The following is a 16,000-nucleotide window of genomic DNA, read 5'->3' as shown; positions in this document are numbered from 1 at the left end:
AACAGGAGTTGTTGAGCCTTGACTTTGCCTGGTTTAAGGGCCCTGAGCTGAAATCCAGTGGAGTGGACGTGCCTGGGTTCCCCTGCTATTCCCCCGGGAGACTTAAGGACTGAAGGGATTTTGAGACTCCCGAGCATCAAGACCAGCTGCCACCAGCCACATATAAGGAGAAAACTCACACAACCCATCAGGATTGAGGCTAACACCTTTCATAGCCCAGACAAGGGCTACCGTAGAGACTCAGGCAGGAGGCCCTGACCGCCCCGCCAGATCCGGCAAAGTCTGGTGCAATGCTCTGCTGGGCCAAGGGGGTGCTAGTGCAGTGACTGACACACTAGCTCACCTACGGGTAGGACAAAGTAAAGCCTAGTTACAAAATTGTTTTCAAAATAAGGCTAAATTGAACCTGACTAGGCCACGTTTCTTACACTCATTCAGGGGTCAACGGGAGCGCTGATGTTTTTGGTGAGACCCCTGTCACAGCAGTGGGACAGTCTTGCATAGCATTGAGGCCCCTTTTTGAGGATTGAAATTTTGGTCAGCCCAATTGCGTGATGCCATTTTAACCTCTAGCTGTTGCTTTGCAAAGCACTTTGATCTACTTGGCATGAAAAATATTATCACCGGTCTTAGTATTTATTCATCCGTCAAACCAAGCAAGCCTGATTCTCCAATCAAAATCCAGTTTGGTAGTAGGCATAGTTTCAGCAGCTGAATGAAGAAATTCAAATGCTTTTGGGGTCCTTACAGCAAAGAGGGATTTACCAGTTTTCCTGCAGTACCTCTAAGAGGAAAAAAAAATCGCTCCCAATTATTAGTTCCAAATGTTCCCCACCCCTTTAACTTTCAGATCTGCTCAGAACGTGTTCCGGAGTCACTGATGATCAGTAGGAGCAGACTAGCTGTTTTGATTCCCCACACACCTCTTCCTGATGCCCATATGAACTCAGCAGTCCCATACAACCTGCAACGGAGAAGACATCTCATCCAACAATCAGGGAAGGAGAAAAGAAGGAACTTGTACGAATGGGTAAGGAACTGTAGAGTGTGATTTAAAAAGCAACAAGGCAACAGAAAGAGGAAAGCGGCTTTATTCCAGATTGAGACGTGAAGCTGGCAGGAAAAACAAAGAGCAAGGAACAATGGCAATGAAACCAGTGAGCTTTAACTAATGAAGAAGTGAGGTCTCCTGTGTACAAACCATCCATGATGCAATTTTAGGCGGCTTATTCCTGCCAAATCTCATTGAGACAAATGGGGGGGTTGGGGTGGGGGGAGGAAGGGCCAGGGGGGAGGGGAAGAAAATGCTTCCATGCAAATTTCCAGAACAAAAACAAAACAAAGCAAAAAGGCAACGAAGATTTTGTTTTTCTTTTCTTGTATTTTTTTTTAATGATGTAAAAAATAAAATAAAAGAAAGAAACACTCCACAGATGTTATTGGCCTGGAGCAGTTTTTCTCAGTGTATGTAAGGGCAGCAAAGTAACTATGAGATTGGCACTAGCGTAGTCATCCCTCCTCCCGCTAACCCTCCCTCACCCCCCCCGACAAAGTGATCTGAATAAAGAAGCAGATGAAAAGCATGTGTTTGATACAGCACAAGCAACATAACAGCATTTCAAATACCCAAGCCAGGTTTCAACTAGGAATGGGAGAACCGGTCTGGATAAAATAAGAACCCGTCTGAACCTCTGCCCCAAATTCAAACCAAGTTTTTTTTCCAAACCTTTGTGTTTTCAATTTCTTGCACTTCTGCTTGCTGAGTCACAGCCAGGATGAGAGTTGCAGTGTTGAAATAAGTTAACAAAAGCTCATCTTATATTTCTTGGCACTCTGGAAGCAAGATACACTGAAAATCTCAGCAGGCAACCTGTTCTCAGACGTTTTCTTGCCTGATGTTGCAGACCCAAAAAGCTCTGATAAAGTGAGGATAAGCATTCAGAAAACTTGGGTGCTTATTGGATTCACACCTTTTATTGTTCGCCCACCGCTAGTTTCAACAGACAAAGCGCCCACTGTTCATATCATATCAGAGAGAAGAATCTTTCCTTCCCCTCTCACACTTTTTATATATATACTTGAGACACATCTGTACGAAAATAAATATTTCATTTGTCAATTAAGGATAATTTTCACGCTCTTCCGTACATCTGAGATCATTTTGCATCTTCTTTTCCATAACAAAACAACACAATTCTCAGTCCCATCTCTATTTTCCCTCTGTGTGCTTTTGCCCGGCCTTTAAGGCATTATCAGCGCATTGGCTCACTCTTATGAAAAGACAGGTAGAGAAGGACCTCTTTCCATTGCCTGGTTTACTCTCTAATGCTCCAGGTTTGTTTAATGAGTGTGAAGTTTACGAAGAAGACATTTCCCTTTACAGTACCTAAGTTTTTGACAGAAGAAAACATCTTCATCTTAAAAACACTTTAAAAAGAATGAAGCTGCAATGCCCTCTTCCAGTTCTTGCACTTAAGAAATATGTATATAGATAATATGTTTATATAGATATAAGTATAGCTTTTTTTTTTTAACCAACCCAACATTTCAATTCGCAGCTGTTGATGTAATTCATGATATGAGATCTTGCTTGTATTCCCCTTTTTTATTTTTTCTTTAAAAAATGCACTTAAAATTAAAAGGGTGCTTTTCTAAAATGTACTTAAGATGACACAGAAGTCCTAAGATCTGTGGCAGTTTTTAAGACCATACTGTACCTCTCAACCTAGCAAAGACCACGAGTGGAGCACTGATCCTTGTAACAACAGGGTGTTAAAGGAGCAAATTGGCAGACATGATACAAATCAAAATGGGAAATGACCCTTGCACTGGAAAAATACTGTCATATGGTTTTGATTTGGTTTTGGTTTTTCCCCCCGAAAAAGAGACTGGTGTCATCTTTGCTCAGCATATCTGATCCCAGTGAGTTACAGTAACCAGATGTGGGTCATCATCCATTAGGACATACTTGACCTTAAAGATGTAGAGAAATCAACTGGCCCTGATGCCAAGAGAGGAGTTATGAAGAGGCATCAAGATCCTGTTCCCTTTGGTAAGCACGTGTGTTTTTAAGGACAAAGTAAACCCTTTAAGATGATGCTTAGAAACCTTTGAGTGGCACGTTATGCCTCAAAGCTTCTCGTATGCACCAAAATGTGAGAACTGCAAATTATTTACATGAATTCACCTTCACTTTAAAGCAAAAAAGAACACCCTGCTGCCCTCCCACAAATCAAACACAATACCATTATGATCCTAAGGGATGTGCCCTGGTTTCCCTAGCTCCCTTTTTTCCACATTGCAGGCTATGTCTGTGTATCTGTTCATTTCTTTACCTTTTCTAAATGAACATATTTTCCTCTCCCTGCAGTACCACAGGTTTTAATTTTTTTTACACAAAGAGATGCCATACTCCAAATATACAGGATACATATTATGTTCGAGGTCTTTTTTTTTTTTTTTTGTAAATCCCAGGCTGGTGCGTGGGTTGCTCCATACTCCAGCCTTCATCATTGTATTTTCCTGCGTGTGTGTTTGTATTTGCATTTGAAATACATCAGTCTCATGATATACTTAAAGAAATGAAAGGGAGAAACAGATGACAGCGAGTCATTTGACTATGACATTGTTTTTGTGGCTTCCAAAAAATGCATGGTTCCACTCCAGCACTGATGGCAGCTTGAAGCTTTTGGTTTTGATTTTTAAATTTTTTTTGTCTATTTAAAGGAAGAAAAAAAACTTAAAGCAATGTTTCCTCCCCTCCCCCACAAAACCTTCATCCAACTTATTTCTGTAATTCTCAACCTATTTAGAAATACATGATACCATTTCATAATGGAGGAGAGAAAAAAGAACACAATAAAATAAAGAAAATGTGATCTTTGAAGGTGGCTGAAGATTCTCAATATCACTGACTGGGGTCTGTGACTGGGTTTATTTTGTTTGATTTATTTAAATATCCTAAATTTATTTTGTATTTTTAACTTGTTTTTGTTTCATGATAATTTTGCCCTTCTTGCAGCCCAGTTGTCCTCCTGTCTGGGCAACTGTGGAATCAGACAGCTGTCACTTCTGGTTTAACAACACTTGGAGGACTGGTGTCCAATGAGGTAACAGAGGAGGGGGATCCCTCCCCCCCAACTTCATCATCTCTCCACGGCTTAGAACCCTTTGATATAACAATAGGCCTCCAGCGTGGCAAAAAGAATGTACAGGAGCCACAGGCTCACAAAGAGCAAAGTTGTGGCAAGTCTGCACCCCTTGGGGCCTCCTAGTTCCCCTCCGAGGTGAGGCCGTCTCCGGTACAGCAGGACACTGATGCAGACAAAAGCAAAGATGGTGAAAAGCGTGACGGAAAAGGCCAGCGTGCCCGCTGACACATGGAACTCTTGTCCCTGGGAAGCCCAGTAGATGGCAGCCACGGACCATGCCAGTCCGATGCCCAAGAAGACGTTGACAGCATTGCTGCCCGTGACGTTGCCGATGGCAGCATCAGCATACACATCCTGGATGGCGGCTGCTTTGCTGGCAAAAGTGTCTAGAAGGGAGAGACATGAATTAACAGTAATAATGAAATTGTGCTGCCCAAAGCCGGGGGCCGTGGCGGTTTTTAAGGCAGGAGAGCAGGCATGGATTGCTGAAGCTGAATTGAAATAAGGACACCCTTTTCTGAGGGAGACAGAGGCCAGATCTCTGTAGTTGCAGAGAAGCGGTTTGAGAATGGCCCTGGTAGTGATGTCCCATGCCATTTTAGCACCTTCTCCTTAGACTGGTGCACTAAGTTGCCAGATATTTATAGGCCTGTCCTGGCCTTCATTTTGCTCTTTGCACCCAATGCAGTGTGCCCCACTCTTTTTTGCTGATAACACAGGCTGTGGCACTCAACCTTCCAGCCAGAAGGGTGCTTATGGCTCCTCTTCCAGCCACTAGCAGGAGTAAGTGCTGGAGGCTGGCGCTGTAAGTACTGCCCATGAACTAGGCAGTACGCCAGCTGAGACCGAGATAGCATAATAAGCTGCTGCTAGATAGGAGACCTGTGTCTGTATCGGATTGAGGGGGGCTAGTGGGTAGCACTTTCATTAACATACACCCACAATGGGGATGCGGACATGAAGGGGTGGACTTATTTCTGAGTGGAATTGGTGCTCTAGAACTATAGTAGATTATCTGACTAGATATAAATAGGGCTCATCTCTGTCCACAGTGGCCATTTGCTACCATTTCTTTTGGCAGCTTTGCCTAGCAGTGGCCTCTCAGAACTGAAGCTAATACAGGGGCTGACTACACTGCAATCGGAGGTGTGACTGCAGCCGGGGCAGGCACAGCCAGGCTGGCGTTACTCTGCTTAGCGTGGCTAAAACTAGCCGTGAAGACATGGCAATGTGGGCTTCAGCACAGGCTGTACAAGCCTTCCTGGTCCGTACTCGTATTACTAGTCCCTGCTGGGGTGCATGTCGCCACGGCTGCACTGCTATTTTGAGCCACGGCAGCTAGAATTAAGCTAGTGTGGGTACGCCTACCCAAGGTGCAATCACACCTCCCATGGCAGTGTAGACATAGCTGTAGAGACACCACTGCCAGTGGCAATGGAGAAGGACAGTCCCCGTTGGTCGTCATCAGTATTATTATTACTACCAATTATGTTGCTAGAGCTCCTTGGAGCCCCAGTCATGGACCAGGACCCTGTGGTAGTAGGTTCTGTACAAACACATGATGTCGAGGTCCCTGTTGGCACAGCAAGGGTGCAGCTGTCCCACTGTGTCTGGTCAGTGGCTATGAGCAGAGGATGTTGGTTTACTGTACAGTCACTGTCAAGTCCCCTAACATTCACCAGTACAAACCCCCTCAAAACACATGCCCCCCCAACCCTTCCAAAACCAGACAGAATCCAAAAACCTGTCAATAAACCAATTCTCAGAGATTCTCACCCGGTGCATCCTAAACCCCAGGGGGTCAACAGCTTTTGCCTGGGGAAAGGGGGTGTGAGTCTACTATCATTCCTCCCTGAACTCCAGTTCCCAATCAGATTTCACATCCCATAGAGCATCGCAAGAACCAGTGGTTTCTGAAACACCAAAGTTACCCACGCAAAGGATTGTGGGATTTGCTGCTCCTGAACAATGGGCTAGGATAGAGGTGCTAGCCATTATTTTCTCCTATTACCACACTCTTGCCCTTGGCCTCCTCACCTGGTACTGAGGTGCCAAAGGCCACAAAGACAACAGCAGTCACCGAGTCCTTGAGGCCAATGGTGCAGCCGAAGTGGGAAGCGAGGTCCCCAATGACAGCAGTGAGCATGCCAATGATCATGATGGACACCACGAAACAGGCCCAGCCATTGCAGTACTCTGTGGGTGGCACGCAAGCAAAGAGCACCTTCCAGAAGACGGTCAGGAAGTGCATGACGTAGTCAAAGCAGGATGGCAGGCGCTCCTCACCAGACTCATCCTCATCCTCATCCCCCGCTGCAAGCAATGCAAGACAAGAAAGCAGATCACTAGTGGGCTCTGTGAAATCCCAGGTTTCCAAACACTGCTGCATTTTATAAGCTGAAGTCACATGGATTATGTTCTATTGATCCTTATTGCAACAGCGAAATTTCACTGAAATCACACAGACAAGAACAGAAATTGCATATTTGGCCAATGGGGATGGAGGCCTGGCTGCTGTCTGAATGGATTTCAGAAAGAAGAGGTCAAACCAGGAACCAGTGGTATTACCTTTAACAGTATCATCTAGGCCACAGCTAGGATTCAATCAGTGAGGGATCAGGGGAGAATACCAACTACTGCCTGAGGGGAAGGAATGAGCTGTTGACACTGGGCTCTCTGCGACACCTGTCTTCTGCTGCCCAGGAGTAACGGGCAACCAATGATTTGCCTGCTAATGATCCTGATCTTGAATATTTGCTGCATAAGAGAGTGTACACCTTAACCAGCTTTCCCCTCTCCCAGCTGTTCTCCACCATGCCTGCAGTGTTACCCCCATCAGTTAACATTCTGATGCTAGCAATGGAATGATAGGAACTATATGTTCATCAGTGCAGCAGGAGCATCTGTTCCTGGGACATTGGCATTCTAGGAGATGCCAATCCAGATGTGGCTTTTGAAATTTTAGCAGCAGTTGACTGCTGGCTCTCTCTCTGTATCCCACAAAATTTAAGTACACACAAGTTTTCCTTAGTGCTTGTTTATCTGGAGCAAATAAACTCCTCCACCAGCTTCACCTATTCTCTGCTTTCCTGGGTTTACTGAGGGAGGTGGGGAAGACGCTGAGGATAATATCGGGATTGCCTTGAAATGGCATCAGGGTATTTGAAAGTGGATCAGCAATCACAGAATCATCTCTTAATGTCCGTAATGTTGTTCTTGTACCAGTACACAGAGGATTTGACCATATTTATCACCATAGCAACGCAGACAGCATCATGAAAATAGTGAAGGCCAGTCAGGCATTCCTATTTACCCTTTCTCAGATGACAAGCATAAGTGAGCACTTGAAATTGAAAGGCAACACGTTTTACAGGGATAAAAGCAAATAGTTTCTTATGCAACACATAATTAGCCTGTGGAACTCACTGTTGTTTGGCATTACCGAGGCACAAAGCTAAATAATATTAAGAAAAAAAGCAGAAACTGATAAACTAAAAATAATATCTGCAAGAAGATTGGGTAAAATTTCAAGGGCTCTTAATCCCCATCTTTCTGGGCACGGGCTGATCACCAGCAGTGGTTAGGAAGGAAATTTTCCATCCATTCTACAGTATAACATACCAATGTGCATTATATAGGGGGGTTTATATGTTCTTCTGAAAATCTGCCACAGGCCAGTTCCTGACACAAGATGCCAAACTAGGTGGACAATTGGGCTGTTCCAGAATGATACTTCCTATGTTCAGTCTCTTCCTATTGTTATGGTATCTTCATTGTTACTCATAATAAAGCTAGTCATACAAATCTAATAACTGTGCCTGGGCCAAATGCTGAGGACCGCATATCCCCTTACTCTGAAGCAAGGGAGTGCTAGGCTCCAGTGACCAAACATAAGTAGATTAAGCACTACTCAACTGTAACTACAAAAGTTGTCACCATTTCTCCATACAATGCACTCAAGGCAAAACTTCCAAAAGCTGTCCAACCAGTAATATGTGTCTGGTGTAGGCAGTCTCAGAATTGCCCCAAGGACAGAACTTGAACCTTAGTTGGTTCCTGGGTTTAAGGGCTGCTGCCTGTTTCTTAAGGAACCATGTGATTGTGCTAGGAACTAAGCTCTTCTACATAGAGGAAGCAGGCTAGGTCCGTCAGCCAGAGGTCAATGGATCAAAGCCATTCCTTGTTAGTCCTGGGCTGCTTCTTTTGACTTCATTACAGTGTATAACTACCCTAATGGGGAGAAAATACAAAGTACTAAGGGGCTCTTTAGTCTAGCAGAGAAAGGCATAACAGGAACCAATGGCTGGCTGCTGAAGCCAGACAATTTCAAACTGGAAATAAGGCAGTAAAGAAACACAGTATGACTTTAAAAAGTAATTACTATAAGACCTGAGGCAATATTGGACAAGATCCAGACTAACTACAAAACCTTTCAGACTAAACGCACAAGATGTGGAAATATCCATAGCCCAACAGATGTGTGTCCCTCCAAAAATGCAAGATATAATCAATGCAAAAAATATGGACATCTTGCAGCTGTTTGCCATAGTAAGACAGTCAGAGAACTGACTGCTACAGATAGCCAAGAGCCATTGTTTCTGGGATCTATCAATGTGATGACACAGAGGCCATCTGGAGAGCAAGACTGAATGTTGATGGAAAGACTATTGCCCTGAAAACTGACTCAGGAGCAGATGATGGTCATATCAGAAGGTACATATATTTACCTTCAAAACACCCAGATCTGAAATCATCTGATACAGCCCCAACTAGCCCTGCTGGTATTCTAACAGCATGGGCCAATTCACCACAGAAACAACTTACAAAGACAAAAGATTTGCATTTAGAGTATATGTTATCAAAAGATAAAAGACGAGTAGCCTTCTCAGTGGCAGCGAGGCAGCCATGATGTGCTTAGAGAAAAAGGTGGAAGAATTCAAGAAAGTTTTTGGTGAGATTGGACTTTTGAAAGGAGATGCAGTACAAATAACCCTATGAGACAATGCTGAACCATATACTATACAAACACCTTGCAGGATTCGTAACTCAATTGCTTAATATGTTCTTGGGGAAAAATCTGGTAGTAGCAGACTTTGATGGGGTGGCTGCCCCGCACTGGGAGAAAAGGGGTTAAAAGCAGCCCTAGGTAGGCTGCGCTGGAGGCAGCCAATCAGAGAAGGGCTGAAGGGAGCAGCCAATCAGGACCAAGCAGGCCCATATAAAAAGGGAGCTGCAGGGCAGAGGAAGGCAGTTCTCTGCTGGGAGCCCCTGGAGGAGGGACTGTGTCTCTGGAGGGCTGAGAGAACTGCTAGCACCCTGGACAGAGCAGTGCTGCGAGCAGGGACTGGGGGAGTGAGAGACAGCTTCTGGTTGGCTGCTGGGGTTTGCAGGCTGAGGCCCTGAGGCAAGGGCAAAGAGGATGCTGGGGCCACGAGGAAGTGGCCAGACAATTTGCTACAGTTGCCATTAAGGGAAGTGGCTGAACAGCGGACTGCAGGTCCCCCAGAAGGGGGGAGCACAGAGTGTAGCATGGCTGGAGGGCTGTGTCACTGAAGTGGATGCCACAGTCCTTGGAGAAATGTGGGTCCTAAAGCAGGAGTGATGGTAGCGAGACACCACCCATAGAGGGCACACTACCATGCAGAGCTAATTTCCATGACAACCAGCAGGAGGCACCAGAGTGGTGAGTGAACCCCGTTACACGGACACTCTGTCATGGAGCCCAGCATGACACTCCATTACCTACGTGCTTGAAGATGATGTAAAGGCATACATGGATGCTATGGGCACATACTGACCAGAGTCAGAAACCAGACCATACCTGCTACAAAAAGCAACCTCAACAGACACACCACTTCAAGAAGCTCTAAGTTAGAGGACTAACTGGCCAAAGTATCTAAAGGACACTAAGGAAGTTACAAGAGACTACTTTTTGGTGCATGGACAATTAAGTGAGTCAAATGGACTCATAATTAAAGATGATTGCATCATAATTCCAACTGCAATGAGAGGAGAAATCTTAAACCTCATCCAGAAAGGACATCAAGGGCTAACTAAATGCTGTGAACAGGCCAACCAGTCTGAGTAGTGGCCAGGTATCAGCAAGGGCATAAAGAATAAAATATCTGCACGGGAACATTGCAAATCTCACAGACTAACACACCACACACAAAAAAACCCTTTAACAACAACATCTCTACCAGACAGACCTTGGAAGAGACTAGCTGCAGATTTATGGGAATTCAGAAGATATTATCTGGTCATAATGGACTGTTTTTCCAGCTATATAGAAATAATGTACTTGAAAGACATAACATGTCACAGTATTATTGAGAAACAAATGCATTTTTGCTCATTTTGGTATGTCAGAACAAACCAGTGTTGGACAACAGGCTACAATTCACTGTAGCAGAATTTGTTTTTCCAAACAAAATATGATTTTTCATATTACTAGCAACCCACATTGCAAATGTAGAAGCTGAGAGAGCTGTACAGACAACCAAGAAAATCCTACAGCAGGAAGATTCATTCCTTGCTCTTGTGAGATACACATCAACATCCATAGAAGCTAGTGGATATAGTCCCCATCAGGATTTGTGCTGAAGACAACTCAGAACTACTGTTCCAACTTCAGAAAAGAATCTATCTCCAAAAAGTGGCCAGACACAATTTTACAACAGATGACACTCAGTTAGAGAACTGCCAAGTCTAGAACTTGGTGCCTGTGTCTGTGTCAAACTGGATGGCGAAGAAGGATGAAGAACTGCAGTTGTCCTAAAGAAAAAGAATTAATCACCCAGATGATAGGTGATTGAGACTGACAATGGAGAGTTCAACAGAAACTGTTGACAGCTACAGTTTGTACCTCAGAAGGACCAATCAACAGAACAAACCCTACAGATGGTGCATGCAGAACAACAAGAAGATGCCAAGATTCCAAACTGACCAGTCGTTGCAACTAATGGGCAGCCAGATGACCAAGTTGTTATGCATTTGGGTTGTGTAATTAAAAAAACCAGTATGATTCAGAGACACTTAACAGACTGATACATACTAAAAGATAGCGTACATTTTATAAATGGTATGAATGTAAAACATAAAGGGAGAGATGTGATGGAATGCTAGACTATATTATAATGTTCAGCCACCAGATGGCACCATGTGTAACATATCTTGTCTGAGCTGGTAACAGTGATACCTGGCAGTGCATTAAAGTATCGTAAAGGGAACACATTTCTTGTCTCTCTCCGTGATGGAAGCCCTGTAGCCTGTCTGGTATAGAAGTCTGGTCTGCGAGTAGCAGCCCTGCACCTACTGCGTAAAAGCAGTACATGACAGAGATGGCACTCTGTGCACTGGTTATAGGGAGCTGCACTAGCATCTCTGCGGATGCCTGACTGCTTTGTTAACCCTTATGCTGCACATGAGGATGTCTGTCTTGAAATGTCCAAAGGCATAAATTTGTTAGGGTGAACATTCTCTGTGACAATGCCTTTGCAGAGTCAAAGGCTGGCTTTGCTCATTGAAGTGTGGATGGAATAAAATGCCTATTGTATAAAGATTTCCCATCCTACTCTTCTCCAGTACCTTCCCCTTCCCAGAACAAAATCAATTACCAAAGCACTAATAACACTGGATTAAACTCATATGAATTTGTTTCCAGCTGGGTGCAGCACCATTCCGCCATGGTCTGAGCACTGACTAGTAGCTGGTGCCCCAGAGGTTGAGCACCCTAATGTATGCTTGGCAGGAAATACCGAGCAAGGGCTTTAATCAAGCTTCTGAGTTCTTAAGGGGAGACAGTCTGACGCACAGGGTGGAGCAGCAAACCCGTCTTTCTATCAGGATGGAGAAAGAGAATAAAGATAGGAGGAGGGAAGGAGAGAAAGGGTGGGGGGAATAGAGAGAGAGTCTGCATAGAAAGAAGTGGCAAGAAGAAACCCAGATATCTCTTGCCCCTTCTTACCCTCCCCCCTTTATTTCTCATCAGTCTCATGCATGAATCACAAGTTGCCTTTGGGGCTCACTCACTGGCAAGCAGCTCCAGCTAAGCCTGTGCAGCAACCCATCCCCATTGCTGGCTGGGAATTAACCCTTTTCCAAGAGGACTCCAAGGCATCAAATGGCCAAGGTGCACTGAACTGCTGACCTTGCACCACACGCTATCCTGTCACTCTCCTGATGCCAGCTTGAAAGGGACATGGCCATCAGCTGATGGTTCATGAAGGGTTTTTAGTTTGTGTTTCAGTGTATTAGTCTCTAATGTTTGCAAAGCACTCCTGGAATCTGCAAAATAGGGGCCTAATCCTACAAATTACTGAGCACCCTGAACTGCAATGAGAGTGCTGAGGACCTCCTCAAACTGGGCACTAAGGCCTGAATCCACAGGTGTTGCAATGCTGAGTGTCACAGTTCCACTTTTTTGGGGGGGAGGGTTGGGGGGGGAAATCTAGAAAAATCACTGTACCTCTGTGGGGTGAGTGCAGGGCAGGCTTGCTCTCTGACCCCACTGGGGTTTCCCTCCACACCAGCCCTGAAACCCACAGTTTGGGAAACACTGCCCTAAACTCCGCCCCTTCACAGAATTTGGTCCCTAAATCTAGGATACAGGGAGGCACCTAGCTCTGTTTGAGGTCCACAGCTGGGAGAACGAGCCAGGCATTTGCCTCACTCCATACAAAACAGCCAGAGGAAGAAGAGGTGGCGCTGCCCATCTTAGGAACTTTAGCCAGTGGTTAGAACACTTATCTGGGATGTGGGAGACCTGGTTCAATTCCCTCCTTTGCCAGGGAAGAAAGTATTTAAAGAGAGGTCTCCCACCTCTCTGGAAGGTGCTCTAAGCTGAGAGATGGGACAGTCTTGGGGTGGGGGGAAGGGTCTCTCCCAATCTCTCCTGTTGAAACTGTTTCACTGTGTCTAAACAAACAGGCATTGGAGCAGGGCTGGCACCTGAATCCCCCCCCCCCGCCTAGGTGGGTGCCGTAACCACCAGGCTGCAGTGTCATTCTCTGAGCCAGTGGCTGTGTTTTGAACAGCAGTAGGTCAAAGCACACTATGGAACTTGTGTGCAGTAGCAAGGTCCACGTAGTGACTGAGTGCGCTATACATTCCTGCCCTGGCTGTGGCTTGCCGTGCGCTATACCTTTATGTAGACCAGCCCTTAGGTGCTGGAGGCCTATGTTTATAGAATTGAAGCTCCTGGTTTCTATCCCTGCTATCCCGTGCACATGGTTTAGTTGATACCCATGATCCATGCACGTTTGCAGTACACCACTGAGGAAGCAGAGGCAGTTTCAGGCTGGCTTACATAGGCGCTCAGAGACCCGAGTCTTGCTAGTACATTCCCTTAGGGTTGGTGACCTTGTTATAGCTGGGCACCCTCAGGTCCCCTCACCTGCACTAACAGTAATGGCTTCCATGAACTGGTCCCTCCAGGAATGTGTCCCTACAACCAAAGCCAGGTTTGTCTTCTTAATCAGCTTGTCCACGGTACTCTGTCAATGGGACAAAAATGCACAGTAGTTAAACCAGCTTTGACACCATGTGCTGTACTGAGAGAACACGGTACTCAGCAGTGTGCCGAGAGGAGCACTCTCGCCCTTCCACTGGGGCTGGAACAGACACTCCCCCTGCCAGGGAGATGAAGCCCCTAAAGATGGGGCTGGTGGCTAGATCCATGCAGCTGCCCTTCTCTTTGTGCAGCGTAGATTCTCCTCAGGCTTCTCCCTGCCCCTCATCCATCCTTCCTCTCCCCAGGCATTTCCACCGCACACGCTCTCTCCATAGGGGTTGCTTTGTCCCCCATCATCTCAGGACACTTGCTCCTCCTCTCTCTACGGGGTAACTCACCTGCTCTCTCCACAAGGTGCTCATACACCTTCCCTTCATCTCTCCTGAGGCTGCTCCCTCATGCCTCTCTCCTCCGGGTTCTCCCTTAATCTCTCTCTGCTAGGCCTCTTTCTTCAGGCACACTCTCATTCTCTCTCTCCCCCCTTGGCCACTCCCTCTCTCTCTTATGGCTGTCCTCTCTGTTCAAGCCTCTACCTATATCCCTTCCCTCCGGCTGCTTCCTCTCCAGTGACACTATTATCTTCTCATGAAGTGCCCCGGTACCCAGCACTGACCTTGAATTCATAGGACTCCTCAATGATGACCTCTAGTTTGGGATGCTCGCCCAACACCGGCTTCCCCATCTCTGCAATCCTCTTGGCTTCCTCTTCTTCAATGGTCAGCTTCCTCTCTGCCACTTCTGTGAAAACAGCATCAACACTCAGCTGAAGCTGAGCACAAGACAGGGGTGCTTGGTAGATGCTGTGAAATGCCTTGGCCACAAATACACACCTCTCACATTTTGCTGAGTTCACAATGAGCCTCATGAGAGTTAATGGTGGGACATTAGGTGAGTGGGCTTTTTAAAGAGCTTCTTGTTGTACCTTCAATGAATTATACTTCTCCTGGAAATGAGGAACCTATCCCACCAGCTCGAGCCAGGCACATACTGGGGAAAGCATCCCCTGTAATGCTAATGCACCTCAGTCCTTACCTACCCCCTCACCCTGACTATTCCAGTCCTTCTTTCCCCTCTACTGCCCATGTGCCTCACTCTGGATCTGCAGCACCCTCAGCTATTCCTACCCTGGGCTTCTCTACTGTAAACCTAGACTGAGCACATCAAGCTGATTGCCCTTGTGGCATATGCTGGGCTTCAACCCAGGACTCCAGAAGTGAAAGACTAGTGCATTAAGGACTTGATCCTGTGCTATTAAAGCTAATGTGAGTTTTCCCATAGCCTTTAATGGGAACAGGATCAAGCCCTAAGACATTAGTGATGAAAGTGCTAGGTTAGGTATCCCTATTATTACAGTACTGAGCACCCCTAAACCTGATTTTAGTAAAACTGTGAACATGTGGGCATATTCTGCCCTCCTCATCCACATGGTACAACTAGGATGGCAATGGGAGATCTGTAGGAGGAATGAGTGAAGAATATGCTGCTGGCCACAAGGTCTCAGTCAATCTGGAGAGGGAAGAAGCAGTTAACAGGCCCATAACTGCCCCCGCTCTCACTTCTGGCTTGCCAGACTAATTCATTGCCATTTACAGAATGTCGAGGTGGTGACGTGTCCAGGTTATTTCACAGCAGCGGGAGATAGCAATGGGGCCTACCTTCCCCGAGGGGGACATCACCTAGAGTTGGAACGTAGTGAGAACTGGCAGCACGAGTCCAGAAACATCTTGACTGGGAAAGGGTGTGCTCCTGCAGGGCTGCCCTCATTTTCACTGGCAGCCTGCAAATACATTGTTTCTATTAAGATCTCTAATAGAAACACCCACGTTTTTGAGGAGCAAAAGCCAAGATTTCACCGAAAACACAAAAGATCTCAGGGAGAAAAGGCAAGTATATACCAAGGGACAGGGCCGGCTCTGGCTTTTTTACAGCCCCAGGCAAAAAAGCCTCTCGCCGCCCCCCCCCCCTCCCGCGGCAGGGTAGGGTGCCGAGCCTGGCTGCGGGCCGCTGTCCCCGACCAGCCGGAGCGCCGGGGGGAGGGCGGCGAGCCCGCCGCGGCTCCGCTGGTGGCTGGAGCCCCGGGAGGAGGGCGGAGAGCCCGGCCGGCGCTCCGCTCTCCCTGGCGTCCAGAGCGCTGGGGGGAGGGCGGCGAGCCGGCCGTGGCTCCGCTGGCGGCCGGAGCCCCCGGAGGAGGGAGGAGAGCTCAGCCGGGGCTCCGCTCTCCCCGGCGTCCAGAGCGCCGGGGGGGGGGCGGCGAGCCCCCAGCGACCAGAGCACCGGGGGCAGGGCGGCGAGCCAGCCGGGGCTCTCCGCTCTCCCGGGCGGCCAGAGTGCCGGGGGG

The 16,000-nt window shown here is 46.8% G+C and overlaps 1 protein-coding gene across 3 annotated transcripts in view; it reads right to left on the bottom strand.

Annotated features, from left to right (window-relative positions):
* Window positions 1–1,401: 1,401 nt before the first annotated feature.
* SLC8A3 (solute carrier family 8 member A3) overlaps window positions 1,402–16,000 on the bottom strand; it is a 192,685-nt gene continuing 178,086 nt past the window's right edge. For all 3 annotated transcript variants that reach the window (XM_034769653.1, XM_034769654.1, XM_034769655.1), the window contains 4 exons: window positions 14,276–14,400; window positions 13,546–13,645; window positions 6,189–6,464; window positions 1,402–4,537 (listed from right to left, as the gene is read on the bottom strand). In XM_034769653.1, the coding sequence (XP_034625544.1) occupies window positions 4,161–4,537; window positions 6,189–6,464; window positions 13,546–13,645; window positions 14,276–14,400 (878 nt within the window). In that variant the 3' untranslated portion in view covers window positions 1,402–4,160. The remainder of the gene's footprint in view (window positions 4,538–6,188; window positions 6,465–13,545; window positions 13,646–14,275; window positions 14,401–16,000) is intronic.

Source organism: Trachemys scripta, chromosome 4 (assembly GCF_013100865.1).
Source record: "Trachemys scripta elegans isolate TJP31775 chromosome 4, CAS_Tse_1.0, whole genome shotgun sequence".
NCBI lineage: Eukaryota > Metazoa > Chordata > Testudines > Emydidae > Trachemys > Trachemys scripta.
The sequence above is the reverse complement of the archived record's forward strand: the minus strand, read 5'-3'. Positions and strand labels throughout refer to the sequence as shown.